At 59.8% G+C, this 18,536-nt stretch overlaps 2 protein-coding genes across 4 annotated transcripts; both read left to right on the top strand.

Annotated features, from left to right (window-relative positions):
• Positions 1-7,867: 7,867 nt before the first annotated feature.
• On the top strand, positions 7,868-15,982 carry SEPTIN5 (septin 5). Of its 3 annotated transcripts, none has more exons than XM_036276899.1 (12): positions 7,868-7,992; positions 8,133-8,143; positions 12,139-12,235; positions 12,337-12,423; positions 12,690-12,813; positions 12,921-13,055; positions 13,206-13,323; positions 13,459-13,560; positions 14,298-14,394; positions 14,482-14,617; positions 14,857-14,959; positions 15,067-15,982. In XM_036276899.1, exons 1-12 carry the CDS (start codon positions 7,950-7,952, stop codon positions 15,121-15,123), a joined length of 1,110 nt encoding a protein of 369 aa, XP_036132792.1. In that variant the 5' UTR covers positions 7,868-7,949; the 3' UTR covers positions 15,124-15,982. The 3 variants fall into 3 exon arrangements, with proteins under 3 accessions (XP_036132792.1, XP_036132791.1, XP_036132790.1); XM_036276898.1 differs by having other exon boundaries at positions 7,931-7,992; positions 8,130-8,143; XM_036276897.1 differs by lacking the exons at positions 7,868-7,992; positions 8,133-8,143 and adding an exon at positions 11,247-11,551.
• A 68-nt stretch (positions 15,983-16,050) lies between these two features.
• On the top strand, positions 16,051-17,457 carry GP1BB (glycoprotein Ib platelet subunit beta). The gene is made up of 2 exons (XM_036276900.1): positions 16,051-16,343; positions 16,601-17,457. Exons 1-2 carry the CDS (start codon positions 16,334-16,336, stop codon positions 17,194-17,196), a joined length of 606 nt encoding a protein of 201 aa, XP_036132793.1. The 5' UTR covers positions 16,051-16,333; the 3' UTR covers positions 17,197-17,457.
• The last annotated feature ends 1,079 nt before the right edge of the window (positions 17,458-18,536 follow it).

Raw genomic sequence — 18,536 nt, 5'->3', positions numbered from 1 at the left:
ATTAAGTTGTCTTTTTGTTGTTTGATGATCTCTCTTTTTATTGAGATATAACTGAATATGACATCGTATAAGTTTAAGGTGTACAACATATTGATTTGATACATTTACATTACAATATGATTACAACTGTAGTGTTAACTAACACCTGCTGGGTCACATAACTATCATTTCTTCTAGTGGTGGATACAAGTAAGATCTAGTCTCATAGCAAATTTAAAGTTTATGATCCAGTCTTGTTGCCTGTAGTCCCTGTGCTGTGTATGAGGTCTCCAGGGTTTATTTATCTACTAGTTGCAAATCTGTACCCTTGAACAACATCTCCCCATTCCCCACGCCCACTCCTTGGTAGCCACCATTCCACTCTGTTTTTTCAAGTTCAGTTGTTTTTAGATCCCACATATAAGTGAGACATACAATATTTGTCTTTGTCCGACTTCTCTCACTTAGCATAATGTCCTCAAGGTCCATCCATGTTGTCACAAATGGGACAGTCTCTTTTCTTTCCTCAAAAGAGAGGAAACAGATGAAGAAACTGAGGCGGGCCTGCTCCAGACCTCAGGACGACGAGGCACCGGTCCAGGACAGGGCATCTGAGGGCTCAGAGGTGCTCTGGTTGGACCCCAGGTTAAACTTGGGTCTGCTGTGGGAATCTCGGATCCAGACTCTGGCGGGGGTCAGGCAGAACCTTCGGGGCTGTCTTGGCAGCAAGGCCCACACCCAGCATGCTGGCCCTGCTCCCTGCAGCGTAAGTGCTGAGACCACCCAACAGTGCCCTCATGATCACCCCGGACTCTCCACTCTCCTGGACCCCACCCCTTTCTTCTGGCCTGTGGCCAGCGTCTCATGGAGCCTGTGATATGTTGACCCTCCAATGTGAAACCCCAGGAAAGAGCTTTCACCCCACTTTCTGCTGTACGATGTGGCTGGGCAGGGCTGGTGGCCACTGTGCAGGTGAGAGGCAGCAGTCCTGCCCACACGGTGCCCTCCACTTGTTGTGCAGGGCTGACTGGGGAGTCCCGAGGGAGAACCGGTTTAGCACATCCTTGGTGGCTCCTTCCGAGGAGGCTGAGCATGGCTGCTCATCAGGGAGTGAGAGTGGGGGGCACCTGAGAACACGCCGGCACCTGTGGGCGTTGAGAAGAGTCGTGTCTGCAAAACGAGCCTTTGGTAAAAGCTTGAGGGAGGGGGGCGACTCCCAGTGATTCCTTTTTTCTATGTGGTCCCACTTGGATATCCCCAGGTCCAGTTCCCAAAAGTAACCTGGGGAGGCCTCCTTGATCTGAACGCTCTCAGCCATCCCCATGGGATGCGGGCCAGACACGCCGAGGCTTGGTGCCAAGCCTGTGCCTCCCACATGCCATTTGGAGCCACTGGTGATGCGGAGGGGCCTCCTTTCCCGGAAAGTAGTCCAGGCCAGGGGACTCTGTCTCCTCCAGATCTCTTATCTATGTGGGGGAGTCCTGACGATGGTTCTCATCAGCCTCTGAGTGGCCCCCACAGGCTCCAATGAAAAGACAGCCTTTGGAACAGGGAGGGGACAGGCACCAACTTCAGGACCAACCGGGAGCCCTTCCCAAAGGCTCCATGTGGCTCTGGCCTGTTGTGGGTGTGGGAGGAACGCCTTGTGGGGACTGAGGCCAACTGGGAGCAGAGAGGAGACCACCCCCACCCTCACCCTGGAGAAGGAGCACGAGGCCCCGCCCAGGCACCAGAAGGGCAGCCCCCTCATTCCCTACCCGCCCTCCTTGACCCCTCCTCAGAGGTGTGTGCCTGGGTAGGCAGAGGAAGCCCGAGGGCCTGCAGCCAGGAGGAGGATTCGGGAGGGAAGGAAGGAGGGAAATGAGCTGGGACCTGCCCTAACCCAGGTGTGGCCAGTCACCAGGAACCAAGGAAATCAGGTGACAGACACCAGCTCTGAGGACTCTGGTGGCCGCTTTCTCACCTGGGTGTGACCAGCAGCACATGTGCACTTGTTCAGCCAACCCCCTCCCCTCCCTGGGTGGAGCGGGGCCCTGCAGCCCAACGTGCATATGGTGGGGTGCCAGGGTCACAGCAGGACAGGCCTGTGTGACTGGATGGTGGGGGCTGGGGCCTTCGCTGTGTCGTTTATTCCCAGGGTATTCTGATCCGTCTCTGGCCTGATGCTCAAGGGGCAGACCTGGGAGCCAGGGTGCAGTGGGCAGCTGGAGCCAGCCTTTGGAACCCCAACCCTTGGCCTTGCCATGGCAGAAAGGCGGGTCGCAGGGAGGGGTGTGAGCTTCCCACGTTGCCTGGCTGGCCGCCTCGGGATCTAGGTCACCAGTGCTCCAGCCCCACGCTCTGCCTTGCGCAAGCACGAGTTCCCGTGGGATTTTTTTTAAATGCTTGACTGCCTCTGGGAGAATCTCCATATTGGTACCATTTCATATCTCCACTCTGGCTTTTCATGAAATCCCAGAACTGCAGTGAGGACAGAGAACTTCAGAGGTGTCAGGACACCTTATGGGAGGTGGTGTCCAGCCTTCCGGCCACCCCCAGTGCATCCTCTCGGAGGGCCCAGGAGGCACATGGTCGGGAACTCTTCCCTACCGAGCCGTATGGCTTTCAGGGCCCCTGTCACTCTGGCCCCAGCCCTGGCTGTTCTCTGTGTCCTCTCCCCAAGCCCTTCAGGGGATTATGTCTCATTGGATGTGGTTGGAAGCCCACGCCCTGCACTGCAGGTGGCACCCACCAGTGTTCTGGGTCCTCAGTGCCCAGGCTGGCTCACTGCCTCGGAGCACAGGCGCCCTTTGTAGCCTCCCTCCCGCTGCCCAGTGAATGGGGGACGTGGTGTGGCCTGAGGCTGCCCCACTTGGAACCCTGTTCTGTCCCCTGCAACACACAGGCTGCTTTAACGGGCCAGGCAGCACCCTCCTGGCAGGGGCAGCTGCTGTGACTGCTCTTTTATCAGCCTGTCTCCATTGGTGAGGGGGCCGGTGCGTTCCTGACCCTGCACATTTCTCACAAGCAGATCAAGAAAAGCGTTCTGTGGGGCCCCTCACTGCAGACACATTTCCCTGTGTGCCCTGAGGCAGCTGTCCCAGAACTCCTGGCCCCACAGCCCCACTCAGCCAGGCCAGGAAGGACTGGGGATGGCGCCTGGGTCCCCCGGGCCGGGGGGGCGGGGGGCAGGGCAGGGTGGTCCAGGCAGAGGGCACATGGAAGCCCAGAGCTGCAGGAAACACCCACAGGCACAAGGCAGAACGTGAGTCAGCAGGCAGGGCGGCCCTCCTGCTGGGAGCCCGAGGTGCTGGGATGGTTTCAGGTCTACTGACAGGTATGGCTGAGCCAGGACAACAGGACTAGCAAGGACGGGGCGTGGGAGCAGTGCCCCAAAGCAGACAAAGGCAGGGTCAGGAGGGCATCCGGACCACCCAGTTGATAGAGTTCAGGGTCAGACAGGGCTACCTGACTGGGACAGGCCCCTGGCTGGGCTGGGAGCATGTCACACCTGTTGGCAAGAGAGAGGCCTGAGCCTGGAGGCCTGGGTTCAGCTCTTTGGTCTTACCACATATAGAGCTCTGATTCCTGGGCTATGCATTCCCAGCCCGAGCCGGAGCTGTCCCAGACAGGACCATGTAGGTGGAGGGCTGCAGAGTGCCCTGGGTCCTGCTCCCGTCATCCTTGGAGGAGGTGAGGTAGGGTGGTTGAGTTCACCTTGCAGCAGACGAGGAACTACTCTGTGAGACCACTGGGGAGGCCAAGTTTCAGCATCTGCTGGCAGGAGAGGAGTGACTAGTTGACCCAGCCCGAGTTGCCCTCCATGGCTCCTGCATTGCACCCAAAGGAACAGGGGCCTTGGGACGGGGACATTAGGCTACAGTCCCCCAAGCCAGAGGAGGTAGATGCAGCAGAACAGTGTCCAGGACAGTGTGGCAGGAAGGAGGGGACAGGTGGGGCTATTTGTGGAAGCTGGCAGAGCAGGTGGGTGGAGGGGTGCATCAGGGCAGGGTGCTCATCATGGAGGGACCCTGAGCACAGCACCCTCCATTGGCCAGAGCAGTAAGTCCTTCTCTCGGCCCTCACTGAGCTTTGCCTTGGCCTGCTCTGCACACTGGTCCCACAGCCTACAGCAGATTCCCGGGAGTCATTTAGAGGACCCAAGCTCCACCTTGAGACCAGTTGAGGTGAACTGTGTGACTCACAGCCTCGAGCCTTATTTTGGGCCTTCCCTGACATTCCCCCAGGGAGGGTCCCACAAGCTGCCAGGCATGGGGAAAGTCGCCCCACCGCTAGGGCTTCTCCAGGGGGCAGAGCAGAAAGGGGTATCTCAGGGCTCCTGGCTTCTGGGGTGCCTAAAGTCCCAAAGAGAAAGTTGGGTCTTGTCTTTCCACACTGTCCATCCACCCCAGCCTCCAGGGTGCTTGGACCAGGGTTACATCACTGTCTCCAGCCTCTCAGGGTCTGTGGCCCCAGGTACCAATCTGATGTAGAAATGCAGGCAAGGTTTTCATTTCATATGAAGATTTCTCGAGTCGATTAAATGCATTTTGAGCTGATGTAAGGTCCTTCTTTGCTGTGCCTCTGTCCAAATAAAGGGACATGCCTCATCTCATAGTAGCCTTCTCCTCAAGAACATGGTCCAGTCCCCGTGAGGGGTCTCAGCATCTTACTTGCTGTGCTCAGCTTGGCCTCTGTCTTGTCCTCAGGTGGACTGAATATTCTAGAGTTTTGTCATCAGTGGCTCCTACTCCACCTAACGTGTATCACCTGCAGCAAACCTCTGGACCCTAGCACCTGCATTGCCTGCCACCCACTTGTCCTTTTGTCATCATCACTGGGGTTGACTGAGGCTATGTCCCTACAAGCTCCTTCCTCTCCATCCTACGTGACCACACAGACACCCACGAGTCTGTAGAGGGGAGAGAGACACCACTGGGCTAAATGCAGCCTCTTGAGGATTTAACTAAAAGAGTTTTTTTTTGTTTTGTTTTGTTTCTGAAAAGAATCAAGCTATTTGTAGCCCAACTTGGTTGAACAGATTTTTAGCTTATTTTTTACTCATTAACTTCTTTTCCTTATGAATCAAAAAGTAGCATTTTTTTTCTCACCCAGAAGTCTTATTTACGGCTCTCTGCATCACAGCCAGAGCTTTGTCTGCTGGGGAAGCTGACACAGTCCCACTCGGGGAGGCTGCACTTCCCTTCAAGCCACAGCTCCTAAGTAGGTAGAGGTGGTACGTCCGGGCCACACTCTGCTACTCCTGTCCCTTCTTTTTTTATTTTATTTTATTTTATTTTTTTAATCCTCACCCGAGAACATTTTTCCATTTTTCACTCAGATAGAGCGGGAAGGAGAGAGAGGAAGAGAGAGAAACATCGATGTGAAAGGGACACATCGAGTGGCCGCCACCCACATGACCCAACCAGGGCCGGGGACAAACTGCAGCCAAGGTACATGCCCTTAGCAGGAACCGAACCCGGGTCTCTGTGGACCGCAGGCTGACGCTCTAACCGCTGAGCCAAACCGGCCAGGGCTCCTGTCCCTTCTTGATGTGGTTGGATGGACAAGAGCCATGTAAGGGTTTTGCTTAGCCCATTCCATTGGCAATGTCCAGGCTGGCAAAAGTGAGAGAGGCTTTACACTGTCCCACTGGGCAGAACTGGTGGTCAGTGCCCTCGTGGCCCATTTCCTGACTTCAGCAATATCCCAGACAGACGTTTTGCCTGGCAAGCAATGGGTGCTGCCACCCTGAGGGTCTCTCAACTAGATGGAGCAGCTCTGGTGTGTCTGTGGTGGGATTTGGGGCTGTGTCCTGGAGGCAGTCATGGGTGACCACAGTTGCAGGGTGAGGAGCAGCACTGACCCAGGCCTGCCCTGACTTCTTCCTGGGAGCAGTTCCCAGTCCTCGACACAAATTCTCCAGACCTAAAATGCTGCATCTCTCTAATCCAACTGCATTTCTGTCCGTAATCTTCTGGGTCACACTTATCTTAATAAGGAAGATCATATTTACATGGTCACCTTGTTTTTTTCTGTCTCCCATCTCCGGAACTGTTTCAAAACTTAGAATCTTGTTCACGTACACCTCCTCTCCTCTGCCTGAGCTATGCCCTTGGTCTGCAGCCCACTCTCTTTAGGCCATTTTCAAACCCCCTGGCCCAGAGCTGCCTGGAGCCCCCTCGCCTGAGCCCAGAGGAGGGCAGCACTGTTAGGGCCCTTTGCAGGGGCATGTCTGCCTAGTCAAGGACAGGTATCTGCGTTTCCTCCTTTGTCCCCACAAGCACAGGCTTGTATGGGACCATCATGCTAAATGTCCAACTGTCATTTTTTTTTTTATCCTCACCCGAGGACATTTTTCCATTTTTGGTTCAGGTAGAGTGGGAGGGAGAGAGAGAAAAAAAACATCGGCGTGAAAGGGACACATCGAGTGGTTTCCACCTGCACGACCAACCAGGGCCGGAGACAAACTGCATCCGAGGTACGTACCTTTAGTGGAAACCGAACCCGGGTCTCTCTGAACCTCAGGCCGATGCTCCAACCGCTGAGCCAAAGTGGCCAGGGCCAAGTGTCATTTTTTATTGACCAACTGAACCATTTGCAAAGCTACAGAGCCCCGAGGCGGGGTTCCCATAGAGCATCTCAGAGCTGATGAAGGCTCAGAAGTCTTTCCTGACACCTTGAGTGTCCCCTCCAGCCCCATTCCTTTATCCACAATTCCAAATTCTCCGAAGCTCTGAAACGTCAAGGTTTTTAAGACAAAGCTGGACACAAACTGATGGGCAGCCCCAGTTCCTTTGAATAGTAAAATCTTGTATTTCATTACAAGGTACAGCCCCAGCTTCCAGAGACGTGTCATATAAAATACAATATATACAAAGAATCCTGAATTCTTTGGGAACCTCGGGACCAGTCACACATGGTCCCGAGGTTCTGGATGAGGGGTTGGAGCAGTGAAGTGTCCTCACACTTGTCACAGGTTTGGACCAGGAGGAGGTTCCCAGTTCTGGGAAAGATGGACTTTGGCCACAGAATTTGGCAGAGTGACAGTGCTGCTGATGTGACTTTTACACTAACAGAGCTAACAACTGTGTGCTAGGTGCTGTTGGAGCCCCAGGACCCTCTTTCCCCAGCCCAAGGGCCAATGGAGGAAACAAGGGCACATGAGGGGCTGGATCTGGAGAAGGGTTTCCTGCGGGGGGGGGGGCACTCACCTGGGGAGATGGTGACCACAGGTCTGACTGTCCCTTGCTGAGGGACCAAAGGCTCCAGATGTGCCACGAGGAGCACTCCAAGAAGGTTCAGGCTGAGGGTACCGGGAGTGTGATTGTGACAGAGAGGATGGGAGCCATTCGTGTTCATGAGTTCCATGTACTCAGTGCAGGTCTGGGGTCTCAGCTTTCTCACATAAATGGGGCAAAGGCCCTGGCCCTCCCTTCACAGTGCCCCTCGCTGCCCTCCAGTACAGAAAGCCAGGATCCCACCTCTAGCAGGTCAGCCTGTGAGTCTGCAGAGCAGGGGGTTGGGGGTGGAGGGGAGTGGGGTGGGGAGCAGAGCAGGAGCTGGCATGAGGCAGTCAGGTCCCAAGGGGCAGGTTTCACAGAAGGGCCACAGCACGGGGTGGTCAGAAGCCCACGTTTGGACTAGGGGCCGTGAAAGCAGGAGTCACAGTCCAGGACTGGGCAAAGGGACAAGGGACGGAGGGCAGGGCGTCGGGCAGTGGGCACGATGCCCCTGCCAGATGGAGGGGAGGGCGTGGCCCCCAGGCCGCCGGCGCGGGGGTGGGTGGTGGGTGTCCCGGTCCCCGCCCCCGCGGGCCGCGCCGGGTCGCGCGTGGGCGCGGCGGGCGCCGATTGGCTGCCGGGCTCGCGGGCGGGGCGGGCGGCGGCGCGCGGAGGGCCGGTCACCCCGCAGCCCGGCCTCGGCCTCGCCGCTCGTCGCCGCGCCCCGCCCGCGCGCCCGCCGCCGCACGTCCCCCGCCGGCGGCCACCATGAGCACAGGCCTGCGGTACAAGAGCAAGCTGGCGACTCCAGGTGAGCCTGGCGCCCGCCTGCGCGCGCCTTTGTCCCCGCCGCCTGCCCGTCTCTCACCGTGTCTCTCCGTCTCTCCCCCGCCCGCCGGCCCGGAACCGCCCGGACCCGGACCCCGACCCGACCCGACCCCTACCCAGCAGAGGACAAGCAGGTATGTGCGTGCTGCCGCTCACCCGGCTGGCTGTCACCCATTGTGGCACCAGCGCTGTGGGCGCCCAGGCGAGACCCCGCCCCCGCCGGCCGTCACCCCACCCTGTCGCGACAATCGATTGTCAGCTTGGGCAGTGCTGCAGTGCCTGGGGCTGCGGATGGCATTAGTAGGCGCCATGCCACAGGGGTCTGGCCTCTGACCCTCACAGCAGGAGTGTGCACCCCTCCCAGGATGGATGTACAGGCCAGGTGCCCTTCTCCACTGGTCCAGCGCCTGCATCCTCAGGCTGACCTGGCCTTAGGCCCTGTGCTGAGGGTCCCAAGTAAAGCTACTGTTAGGGCAGGCCACAGGCTGGGGGGGCCTGCACCATCCAGGGACCCCTGGGGCGGGGTCTCTGTGTTCACCAGCCAGCACAGAGACCCTGAGCAGCCCCACAGGGGAGCCCTTGTCCATCACTCCCCATTCTTCTGCATCTTATGCCCCTCTCTCCCCACAAACCCATCTGAGTGGGCTGTTCTGTGGCCAGGCCTTTTCTCCAGGCAGGGAGCCTCTGGAACCTGGTCTGAGTCATCCCTGAGCCCAGCAAGGGTCTTCCGACCTAGTGGGTACAAATAGGCTTGTCCCCACCCTCCAGGAATGCAGGACTCGACAGGAGGCTGGTCTGGGTACCCAATGAGAAACGCAGATGGGGTTCGGATTAAACAGCTGGAGACCCAGAGTGTGAGAAGGGAGTGGGTAACCGGGTGGGCTGGGGGCTCTGGAGCAGTCCTGCTGGGGCCTCTCTTACTTGAGAACAACCATGTTTTGGGGAGAAAAGAAGGGCCCAACTCTGGCACCAGGGTGGCCCTGCAGCCCTGGTGAGGATGGGGGTTCATACACCAGGCAGATGCTGGGTAGAAACCTGAAGTGATGGCACAGGGTGAGGCAGGTGGGCTAGGTGTGGCCCAGTAGTTGGGGTGGGGGCTGGGAGTCACTGGCTGCCTGATGCCAGTCTCCTGGCAGGGACACACCCTGCCCTGAGACTTGTGGGGCTCCTGGGGAGGAACCTCACCCTGCCAGCGAGGGGCTCCCTAGGGAGCCCAGGCCGGGAACTGCCTCTCCAAATGTGGGTTGGACAATGCCTGAGATGCGCGGACACATGCTGCCAGGCCATTGTTGAGGGAGAGAGGGAAGGCCTGGAAGACCAGCCCCCGCGGCTTCTCCTGGGCCTGCTGTCACTGGGCCGAGCAGTTATTGCCTAGTACCCCCCAGGGACCCCTCTTGCATGGTGTGAGCCCCTTCAGGCCTGTGTCTGACCCTCCTTTGAAGTCATTTAGGCACCTGCCTAACACCCTCTGCCCCTAGGACCTGGGAGAGGGCGCCATGTAGCTAGAGGGGGAGACCCGGGAGCAGGGCCATGGAGCCAGGTGTTTGGGGCTTCAGTGTCACCATTGTTGATGTTACTGTCCACACTCGGGGGGGGGGGGGTGGAGCTCCAGTGGCTCTCTGTGCTTCTAATCATCTCAGGAAGTAGGGGGGCTCTGGTGGCCCTCTGCGCCCCTTTCTCCAAACCCCACCCGGTCTCAGGCAGTGATGGGGGCTCTGTTGGCTCTGGTGACTGCTTCCGGAGCTGACTGCGCTGAGTCTAAGAATGGAAATGCCTCGAGAGTCAGGCTGCAGGAGGAGGTGGGCACAGCTGTGTCTAGGGCTTGGGAAGCCCTGAGGAGAACGTGTTGTGCTTCAGGGCCAGAGAAAGGTGGTGGTAGGGCCCCTTCCTCGGGGTTCTCCCAGGGCGGCCACTGGCCCTGTCTGGGCACATTTGGGTAATAGGGCAGGCAAACTGGAGCTGGGAGTGAGACGCTCTTTCTCCCAACCTATGCCTCCCAGAGCTGTGCCTTACCTCTGGGGATAATGAGGTAATCTGGGAGCTGTTAGACACCAGGCTGTGGAGTGCTGAGGCTCTCTCTCAGCCTGAGCCCAGACCCGGGTCTCTCTGTCTGTCTTCCTGGAGGTGCCCCAGCCACTTGCCAGACATTCCTTCCTGTCCAGCTGGCGCTGTCTTGTTCAGATTCTAGTTGGGTGCTGGAGGGGATGGAGAGGGTTTGGTGGCTCAGGAGACCACTGTGGCCTGGGGTAAGGGCTGAGCTGGCCGGAACTCTCCAGTCCCTGTGTGCTCAGTTCTGTGGGTCAGAGCAGTCAGAGAGGCGTAGAGCGAATAGCCACGGGAAAGGGGCCGCACTCCACACACCTCCACCTCTGCAGCAAAGGGCTTTCAGGGACAGCCATGGCAGCACACAGTGGAGCGACATGCTGGTCTCAGCTTCCAAGTTTCCAGAGGTAGAGCAGGGTAGGTGGCTAGTGCTCTGACTGGCCCCTGCCTGCTCCCAGCCTCCTTGGGGCTGGGGGTTGGGGAGTGGATATAGCAGCAGAGCAAGGGGGAGGTGGGGGTGGGGGGCACATCCAGGCTGAGGAGGATGGTCCTGATTCATGGGGAAGCTGGGCTTTGCCCTCGTCCTGTTCCCCCACAGGTCTTGGGGGCACGCTAGTTAAGTAGTCCCAAACATACATGCTAACACACGCACACACATGAGGGGGTGGGGCAGTTCAGCCCCAAGCGGAGGGGTGGGGGCAGTGCCGCGAGGGGTGTGCCCATGGGTAGGCCAGACAACGCCGGCGGTTTTCCCGCGGAGTCTGCGAGGAAAGTGGGTGCATGGGCAGGTCCCGTGTGGGTGCGCGTGGGGCCCGGGAGCGGCCTTTGGCGCCCTCTGGCGGACAGAAGCTACGCTGCACCTCTCGAGGGGCCGGACGCAGCGGCCAGTCTCCCCGGTTCCCCACAACGACCCGCCAGTGGAACCCGGCCTCACCTTCCCCCTCTTTACCCCGGTTGTCCCGACGCCTGGATTGAGGCCGCACGTCGGGCAGCGGGGCTCCCTGTAGGCGCCGCGTCCCCCCTCGCCTGTGCTCGTCCCTGCCCTCCGCGGCAGCTTTCGGGTGACTCCGCCCGCGGCCCAATTTCCAGGCGACCGTTTCCCGGCGACAGCGGGGCGGTCTCTGCGCGGAGCCCCGCCTCTGGTTCGCGTGCAGAGCGGGGCCGGCTGTGGCTGCGACGCCGCGTCTCAGGGCGGGTCCGCAGAGGCAGGGGGATGGCTTGCGCGGCCTCCGGGGTCGGCGGCACCTCGGGTGGGCCACGTCCGGTTTCCCGGCCTCGGTTCCCGTGTCCCTAAAACCGGAACGAGAATAGGGCTTCGAGACACTACCGCGTCTAAGTCCCTCCAGAACGTCGGGCCCGTGTTGGTCTGACCCGGTCTGAGGTCCGGAGGCGCCAGCTGGGTCTGGGGGGTCGCTGTGATGGATTCCCTGGCAGCGCCCCAGGACCGCCTGGTGGAGCAGCTGCTGTCGCCGCGGACCCAGGCCCAGAGGCGGCTCAAGGTGTGTGTGGAGAAGGGAGTGGAATGTGGGTCAGTGTGTGTGCGCCTGCTGGGGCCAGGCCCAGGGCTCTGGGATGTGACAGCGGCCCACGGGGCCAGGGTCCACAGGGGGTGGGTGTGGGACCCTGCAGGCCGGCGGGCGGGGGAGGCTCGGCGCCGTTATCTATAAATAGCCCCTGCTCCGATGTTGCTGCAGCCAGCCACCCCCGCGGCTGGATCAGGGCCACACGGGGCCTCCCACCCCCTGGTACACTAGGGAGGGGTGAGTATTGAGGCCAGGCTTTTCCTGCCTATGAAGGGCCTAGGGCAAGTTGGAAGGGTCTCGGTTTTGGTGCCCTCTGTCCGCCACTCAAGGGAGGACACTGCCTGCCTGCTGCCTCCAGACATCTCTCCCTCCACACACTTACACGGTGTCGGCTATGACCTGCCTACCCACCTCCAAGCCCTCATCCCCTTTCTGCCATTGAAATTCCCCACCCTGGGGATTCTTTCCTCTGCTGCCTTCTTGCCTGAGCTGGGTAGGGGACAGGGCGTGGGACTGCCCAGGAGCCCCAGGGTACCCCTGACCTGCCTCACCCCTGCCCCCAGGATATTGACAAGCAGTACGTGGGCTTTGCCACGCTGCCCAACCAGGTGCACCGGAAGTCAGTGAAGAAGGGCTTCGATTTCACGCTCATGGTGGCCGGTGAGTGGGCCAGGATCCCAGGTAGGGTGGCTGGGGCCTGGCCAGGATCTGTTGTGGGCGCCTCAGACCTAATCTGACTTCTTCGCTGTACCTGTGGGCAGGTGAGTCGGGCCTGGGGAAGTCCACACTGGTCCACAGCCTCTTCCTGACCGATCTGTACAAGGACCGGAAACTTCTCAGTGCTGAGGGTGAGTGAACCCCAAACTGTCCTGGCACTGGTTCACCATCCCCTCCTGTGCGACCCCCTCAGAGGATGCCCTTCCAGGTCCAGCCCCACTTCTCTCTCCCCACAGCATGGGTCTTCTGTTCAGGATCTAGCAGGAGTGGCCCAAACCGCAGTCAGGAACTGTGGCCAGGGCCAAAACACTAGGATGGATGAGAACAGGATCCTGGCTGCCAGGGTGAAGGGTGAGGGCCAGAGAGGCCCCTCCAACCACGTCTATGTTCCCCACAGAGCGCATCAGCCAGACTGTAGAGATCCTGAAGCACACTGTGGACATCGAGGAGAAGGGTGTCAAGCTGAAGCTCACCATTGTGGACACCCCGGGCTTTGGGGATGCTGTAAACAACTCTGAGTGGTGAGGAAGGCCTGGCTGGGGAACAGTGCCTGCCCAGGCTGACCCAGCCTCCCCTGGTGCCAGCATGCTGCCCTCACAGCCCAGCCTCATGCACCCCCTGCCCACAGCTGGAAGCCCATTACTGACTACGTGGACCAGCAGTTTGAGCAGTATTTCCGTGACGAGAGTGGCCTCAACCGCAAGAACATCCAAGACAACCGTGTGCATTGCTGCCTGTACTTCATCTCTCCATTTGGGCACGGGTGTGTGACTTTCCTGGGGTCAGGGGCCACCCACCTTTGCAGAGAGCCATCTGAGCCCCCACACCATTCCCTCCCTGAACCCTCCCCCACCTTCCCTCTGCCCCACCATCACCCCCACCAGCTCCTCACCACCCTGGCTGCTCCCTGCAGGCTGCGGCCAGTGGACGTGGGTTTCATGAAGGCTCTGCATGAGAAGGTGAACATCGTGCCCCTCATTGCCAAAGCTGACTGTCTGGTCCCCGGTGAGATCCGGAAGCTGAAGGAGCGGGTGAGCCTGTGTGGCAGTGGGGCCTGGCCCAGGATTTGGGCTCCAAGAGCACCAGGCATGCTGACCCTGGGGGCCACCACACTGGGCCCAGGGGACCTTGCCAGCCCTTAATCTGACAGCCTTACCCCACTGCAGATCCGGGAAGAGATTGACAAATTCGGGATCCATGTGTATCAGTTTCCTGAGTGTGACTCAGATGAGGACGAGGACTTCAAGCAGCAGGATCGGGAACTGAAGGTGAGTATGCAGCCCATAGGGCAGGGAGGAAACTGAAGTCCAGTTCACATGGGACGGAGGAGGGGAGCCTGCCCAGGTGCAACTTGGGAGTTGGTTTTCAGTCTGGGCAATAGAATCTCTTCACCTAGCCTGAGAGAGCTAGGGTCGCCCATGTTCCTGCTTACCTTATATATCTGGGTCCCTCTTGGTTAGCGAGTCGTGGAGCTCTTGCCAGGACCCAAAGGTACAGCTTCAGGCCAGGCCCCCGCCCTGACCCTGCTCCTCAGTCTCCTCAAGAATCACCAGCAGAAGGGCCTGGCCAGTGGCTTTGCATACACACTGGCTCCCAGAATTCTGTGCATCAGAGAGTGGAGGTGGCTTTGAGTGCCACAGCACCTAGAGTGGTTATGATCAATCCGAAGCTGGAGACAAGTGGTCACAAGACCAGGAGCAGGGTTGGGCAGGCCCTTGGCCCCAACTAAAGTCAGGAGTATCACTAGGAGGCATAGGTACAGTCATAGGCCGTAGGATGTGAGCTGCACCAGCTTTGGCTTCAGCCAGCAGCAGAGAGGCCAGAAGGTGGGGTGGGAGTGGAGGTGGTGACACCAGGATCTCTTTGGGGAGAGGACGTTGATGGTGATCCCGGAGGGCCTGACCAGGCGCTGAGTCATGCCCCTCTCCAACCACTAACCCATGCCCCTCTCCAACCACTAACCCATACTAATTGGGCGTGAGCCCTTGCACCTGCCCCTCCACAGGAGAGTGCACCTTTCGCCGTAATCGGCAGCAACACGGTGGTGGAGGCCAAGGGCCAGCGAGTCCGGGGGCGACTGTACCCCTGGGGGATCGTGGAGGGTGAGTCCAGGCATAGGGCACAGCATGCTGGGTGGGAAGGCTTCCCCCTGGTTGGCGCCCCACCCACTTCCTGCTCCTGCTCTGCAGTGGAGAACCAGGCGCATTGCGACTTCGTGAAGCTGCGAAACATGCTCATCCGAACACACATGCATGACCTCAAGGACGTGACGTGTGACGTGCACTACGAGAACTACCGTGCACATTGCATCCAGCAGATGACCAGGTGCATCATCTCGCCGCAAACCTAGACACAAACCTCTTGGCCTCAGACACATCTCTATAACCAAGCCTTGTCCTGGCTGCCCACCCAGGCCTGAACCTTGCCCCAGCCCCCAGACCGGCTCCCCACCACCTTGTCTCCGCAGAGCATCCCAGAGGTGTGGGAGATTAGGAGGGCAGCCTTGGTAGTGGCAGGGTTGACCGAACCTCCCAGCAGCACTATCCCTCCTGTCCACCCTGCAGCAAACTGACCCAGGACAGCCGCATGGAGAGCCCCATCCCCATCCTGCCACTGCCCACTCCCGATGCTGAGACGGAGAAGCTTATCAGGATGAAGGATGAGGAGGTTGGTGAGGCATGGAGCAGGGGTGGTGAGGGCTAGGGGCTGGGGACTGAGCCAGGACTCATTTCTCACCCACCTTCCCTTGTTCCTTCCACCCCCCCACCCCCCAGCTAAGGCGCATGCAGGAGATGCTGCAGAAGATGAAGCAGCAAATGCAGGACCAGTGACCCTGCCCCAGCTCCACATTGCCATGGATATACTGCCAGTTTCTGGACTGGCCCTTCCCACCCCTGGACCCCGACTGGCCTGGATTTGACCCTGGATTCATCTGGATCTCTGACAGGCCTGGACACAACCCCAATCCCAGAGTGGCCTAGACCCAGACTGTTCCTGACCTGACCCAGAGACGTGGGGTCACAACCCCCAGCCAACCCTAATTTATTCTCAGAATCAGCCCCTCCCCTCATTTGTACCTGTCTCCATGGGCCCTGGGCAATGGCCCTCACTCTGGCCTTGGGGGAGCAGGAGCTAGGTTGGGCTGTGACTTTTGAGATTTTACTCCCACCCCAGATCACAGCACTCAGACTCCAGGCCCTATCAGACAGGCAGGCAAACTAAGGCAGAATAGGGGAGCAGATCCTGGGGGTCTCAGTCCTATTCCCTCAGCCCAGTGCCACCGCACAGACTTGGGAGCTGTGTTCCCCTGCTCTGGTGGTCCACCCAGCATATGCTGAGACCTCACTTTGTGTGGATGTGGGCCAGGTCCTCTCTTCCTCCTCACCCGGTAGCTCAGCAGGCAGGTGGGACACCCGAGGCATTTAGGATCCTTCCAGACCTAAGGAGGCCAGCCCACTGCAGGCCAGGATGGAGGCATGGGGCTGGGGTGCCTGTATAGCCCACGCCCCTCCCCCACAGCTGCAGTTTGTGGAGGGCTCCAGGAGCAGTGAGCTGTGGGCCATCCCCTGGCAACCTTGATGCCTAGACTGCTGTTCCCTGCCTTCGGCTGGGGGTCCCTTTTACCCAGTATCATTGTTGCCCTGGGTTCCCTAGCCCTTGGCCCAGCCCACCACCCCTCCACCCGCATGAACCCCCCCCCCCCAAGCCCCATTCTCCAGTTTTGTTTAGTTGTGAATGCCGTCCTGTCCTGGTGACAGGAGAACAATGTTGGTGAACGTCCATGCGGGTGTCCGAGTGCTCCTTGCGCCCCTGGGAGAGGATGGGGGCGGAAGCGCGGGCGGAGCTGGCCCTGGTGATAGCGCTCTATCAGCGGCCTCAGCGCCAGCGGAGGCAGCCTCGGGGTTATTTCTGGCGGGACAGCTGTGCTGCGGTCGGTGAACCCGGAGCGCCAGAGCCTGGTAGGGGCGTGGCGGCCTTATCTCCTGGTTCTCGAGCAAACGCCTCCAGCTCCAGAGCAAGCCGGGCCACCATCCTCTCGCCATGGGCTCTGGTGAGTCTGGCGGCTGGGCCAGGCCACACCCTGAGCAGAGTCGGGTTGGGAGGCGCTCCTGTCATTTTGGCTGCAATAGAGATTTGGGTCGGACTTAAACTTACCGCCAGTGCAGGGGTGGTCAGGGTGGCGAGGCTTGCGGGCAACGAGGGGCGCGGGTTTCCGGGGCTGGAGTTAGCACCGGCGCTCTGGGTGCTGAGGGACCCCAACCAGGTGCCCAGCAGGCCACCCAGCTCACCGCGGCGCTTTCTTTCCAGGGCCGCACGGGGCGCTGAGCCTATTGCTCCTGCTGCTCGCGCCGCCGAGCCGCCCGGCCGCGGGCTGTCCCGCGCCGTGTCGCTGCGCCGAGACGCTCGTGGACTGCGGGCGCCGCGGGCTGACTTGGGCCTCATTGCCGGCCGCCTTTCCACCGGACACAACCGAACTGGTGCTGACCGGCAACAACCTGACGGCGCTGCCGCTGGGGATGCTGGACGTGATGCCCGCGCTGCGCGCAGTGCACCTGGGCGGCAACCCCTGGCGCTGCGACTGCCGCCTGGTGCCACTGCGCGCCTGGCTGGCCGGCCGTCCAGAACGCGCGCTCTATCGCGACCTGCGCTGCGCCGGGCCCCCAGCGCTGCGCGGCCGCCTACTGCCCTACCTGACCGAGGAAGAGCTTCGCGCCGCCTGCGCGCCCGGCGTGCTCTGCTGGGGGACGCTGGTGGCGCAGCTGGTGTTGCTCGTCCTCGGGCTGCTGCACGCGCTGCTTCTGGCGCTGCTACTGCGCCGCCTGCGGAGGCTGCGCGCCCGCGCTGCGCACCGTTGGTCGCTGACTGCCCCGCTAGTGGAGCTGGACGGAGCCAGCGAGTCCTAAGAGAAGTGGACTGGCGCCTAGCGAGGTGGGCCTGCCTACTCGCCAGGACCCTGCCCCAGGAGCCCTTCGCCCTAACCTGGACCCACTCTCCTCCACCCAGGCATCATCTCCCAGGCCCGCCATCCTCTGCAGGCCTTGGTCCACCCACCGCTAACGTGCGCGAGCCCACGCTCTGGACGCTTAGGAAGGTCCAGGGGATCAAATGCACCCCAACCCTTTGGGGTCCCTCACGCCAAATTCCAGTGCAGAATAAACCCGTCTCCCGATTTGACCTGTCTCTCTACACCCACGACCTGGGAACCCTCTTCCTCAAACCGCAGAAAAAGCTCTGAGAAGCAGTTCAAAGGGACAGTCACACCTTCATACACCCCCAATAACCTCCGAACATGAGGCCAGTGAGTAAACTGTCTCAGCCACTGACTCTCACAGAAGTTCAAGTGGGAAGGAAAACCCAAAGGACAATGACACACTGTAGGGTAGTAGGGACACTGTGGGGACAGTGCGGACCGTGAGGACTCTATGAGGAGAGTGAGTACACTGTTGGGACAGTTGAGGCTCTGTGGAGACAGAAGATATTGTGGACAGTGAGGACTATGGGGACAGTGAGGACATCGTGGGGACGGTGAAGACACTGGACAGTGAGGTCAGTGAACAGCAAGGACTCAGTGGGGAGTGGGGACATTAAAGACAGTGTGGGGCCATGAGGACGCTGGGAGCAGTGAGGACCCCTTCGGGACACAGAGAATGCTGTGGGGACAGAGAGGACCCTGGGGAGTGAAGACACTGTGGAGACAGTGGGAACACAGTTGGGAGAGCAAGGACACTGGAGAGTGAGGACTGTGGACAGTGAGGACACTGGGGTGGGCTGTGGGGACACTATGAAGACAGGGCACTGGACAGTGAGAGCTCTGGGACAGTCAGGACTCTGTGGGTACAGTGAGAATTCTGTGGGAAGAGTGGTGAAACTATGGGGACAGTAGGACACCGTGGGGCAGTGGGGACACTGGCAAGGTTGGAAACAGGACACTGCTGACACAGTGGGGAGTGACAGTGTGGAGCAGTGAGAACACGGGGCAGCAAGGACACTGGACATAGAGGACACGGAACAGTGAGGAGACTGTGGGGAATGACACTGGGGCAGTGAGGACACTTTGAAGACAGTGTGGGGACAGTGAGGACACTGGGGTAGTGTGGACAGTGTAGGGACAGTGAGGACACTGGGGACAGTGAGGACACTGGGGTAGTGAGGACACTAGGGACAGTGAGGACACCAGGGTAGTGAGGACACTGGAACAATGAGGATCACGGGACAGTGAGGACACTGGGGACAGTGAGAGCAG

The sequence above is a fragment of the Molossus molossus genome, unplaced genomic scaffold, assembly GCF_014108415.1.
Source record: "Molossus molossus isolate mMolMol1 unplaced genomic scaffold, mMolMol1.p scaffold_m16_p_22, whole genome shotgun sequence".
Lineage (NCBI taxonomy): Eukaryota > Metazoa > Chordata > Mammalia > Chiroptera > Molossidae > Molossus > Molossus molossus.
The sequence above is the reverse complement of the archived record's forward strand: the minus strand, read 5'-3'. Positions and strand labels throughout refer to the sequence as shown.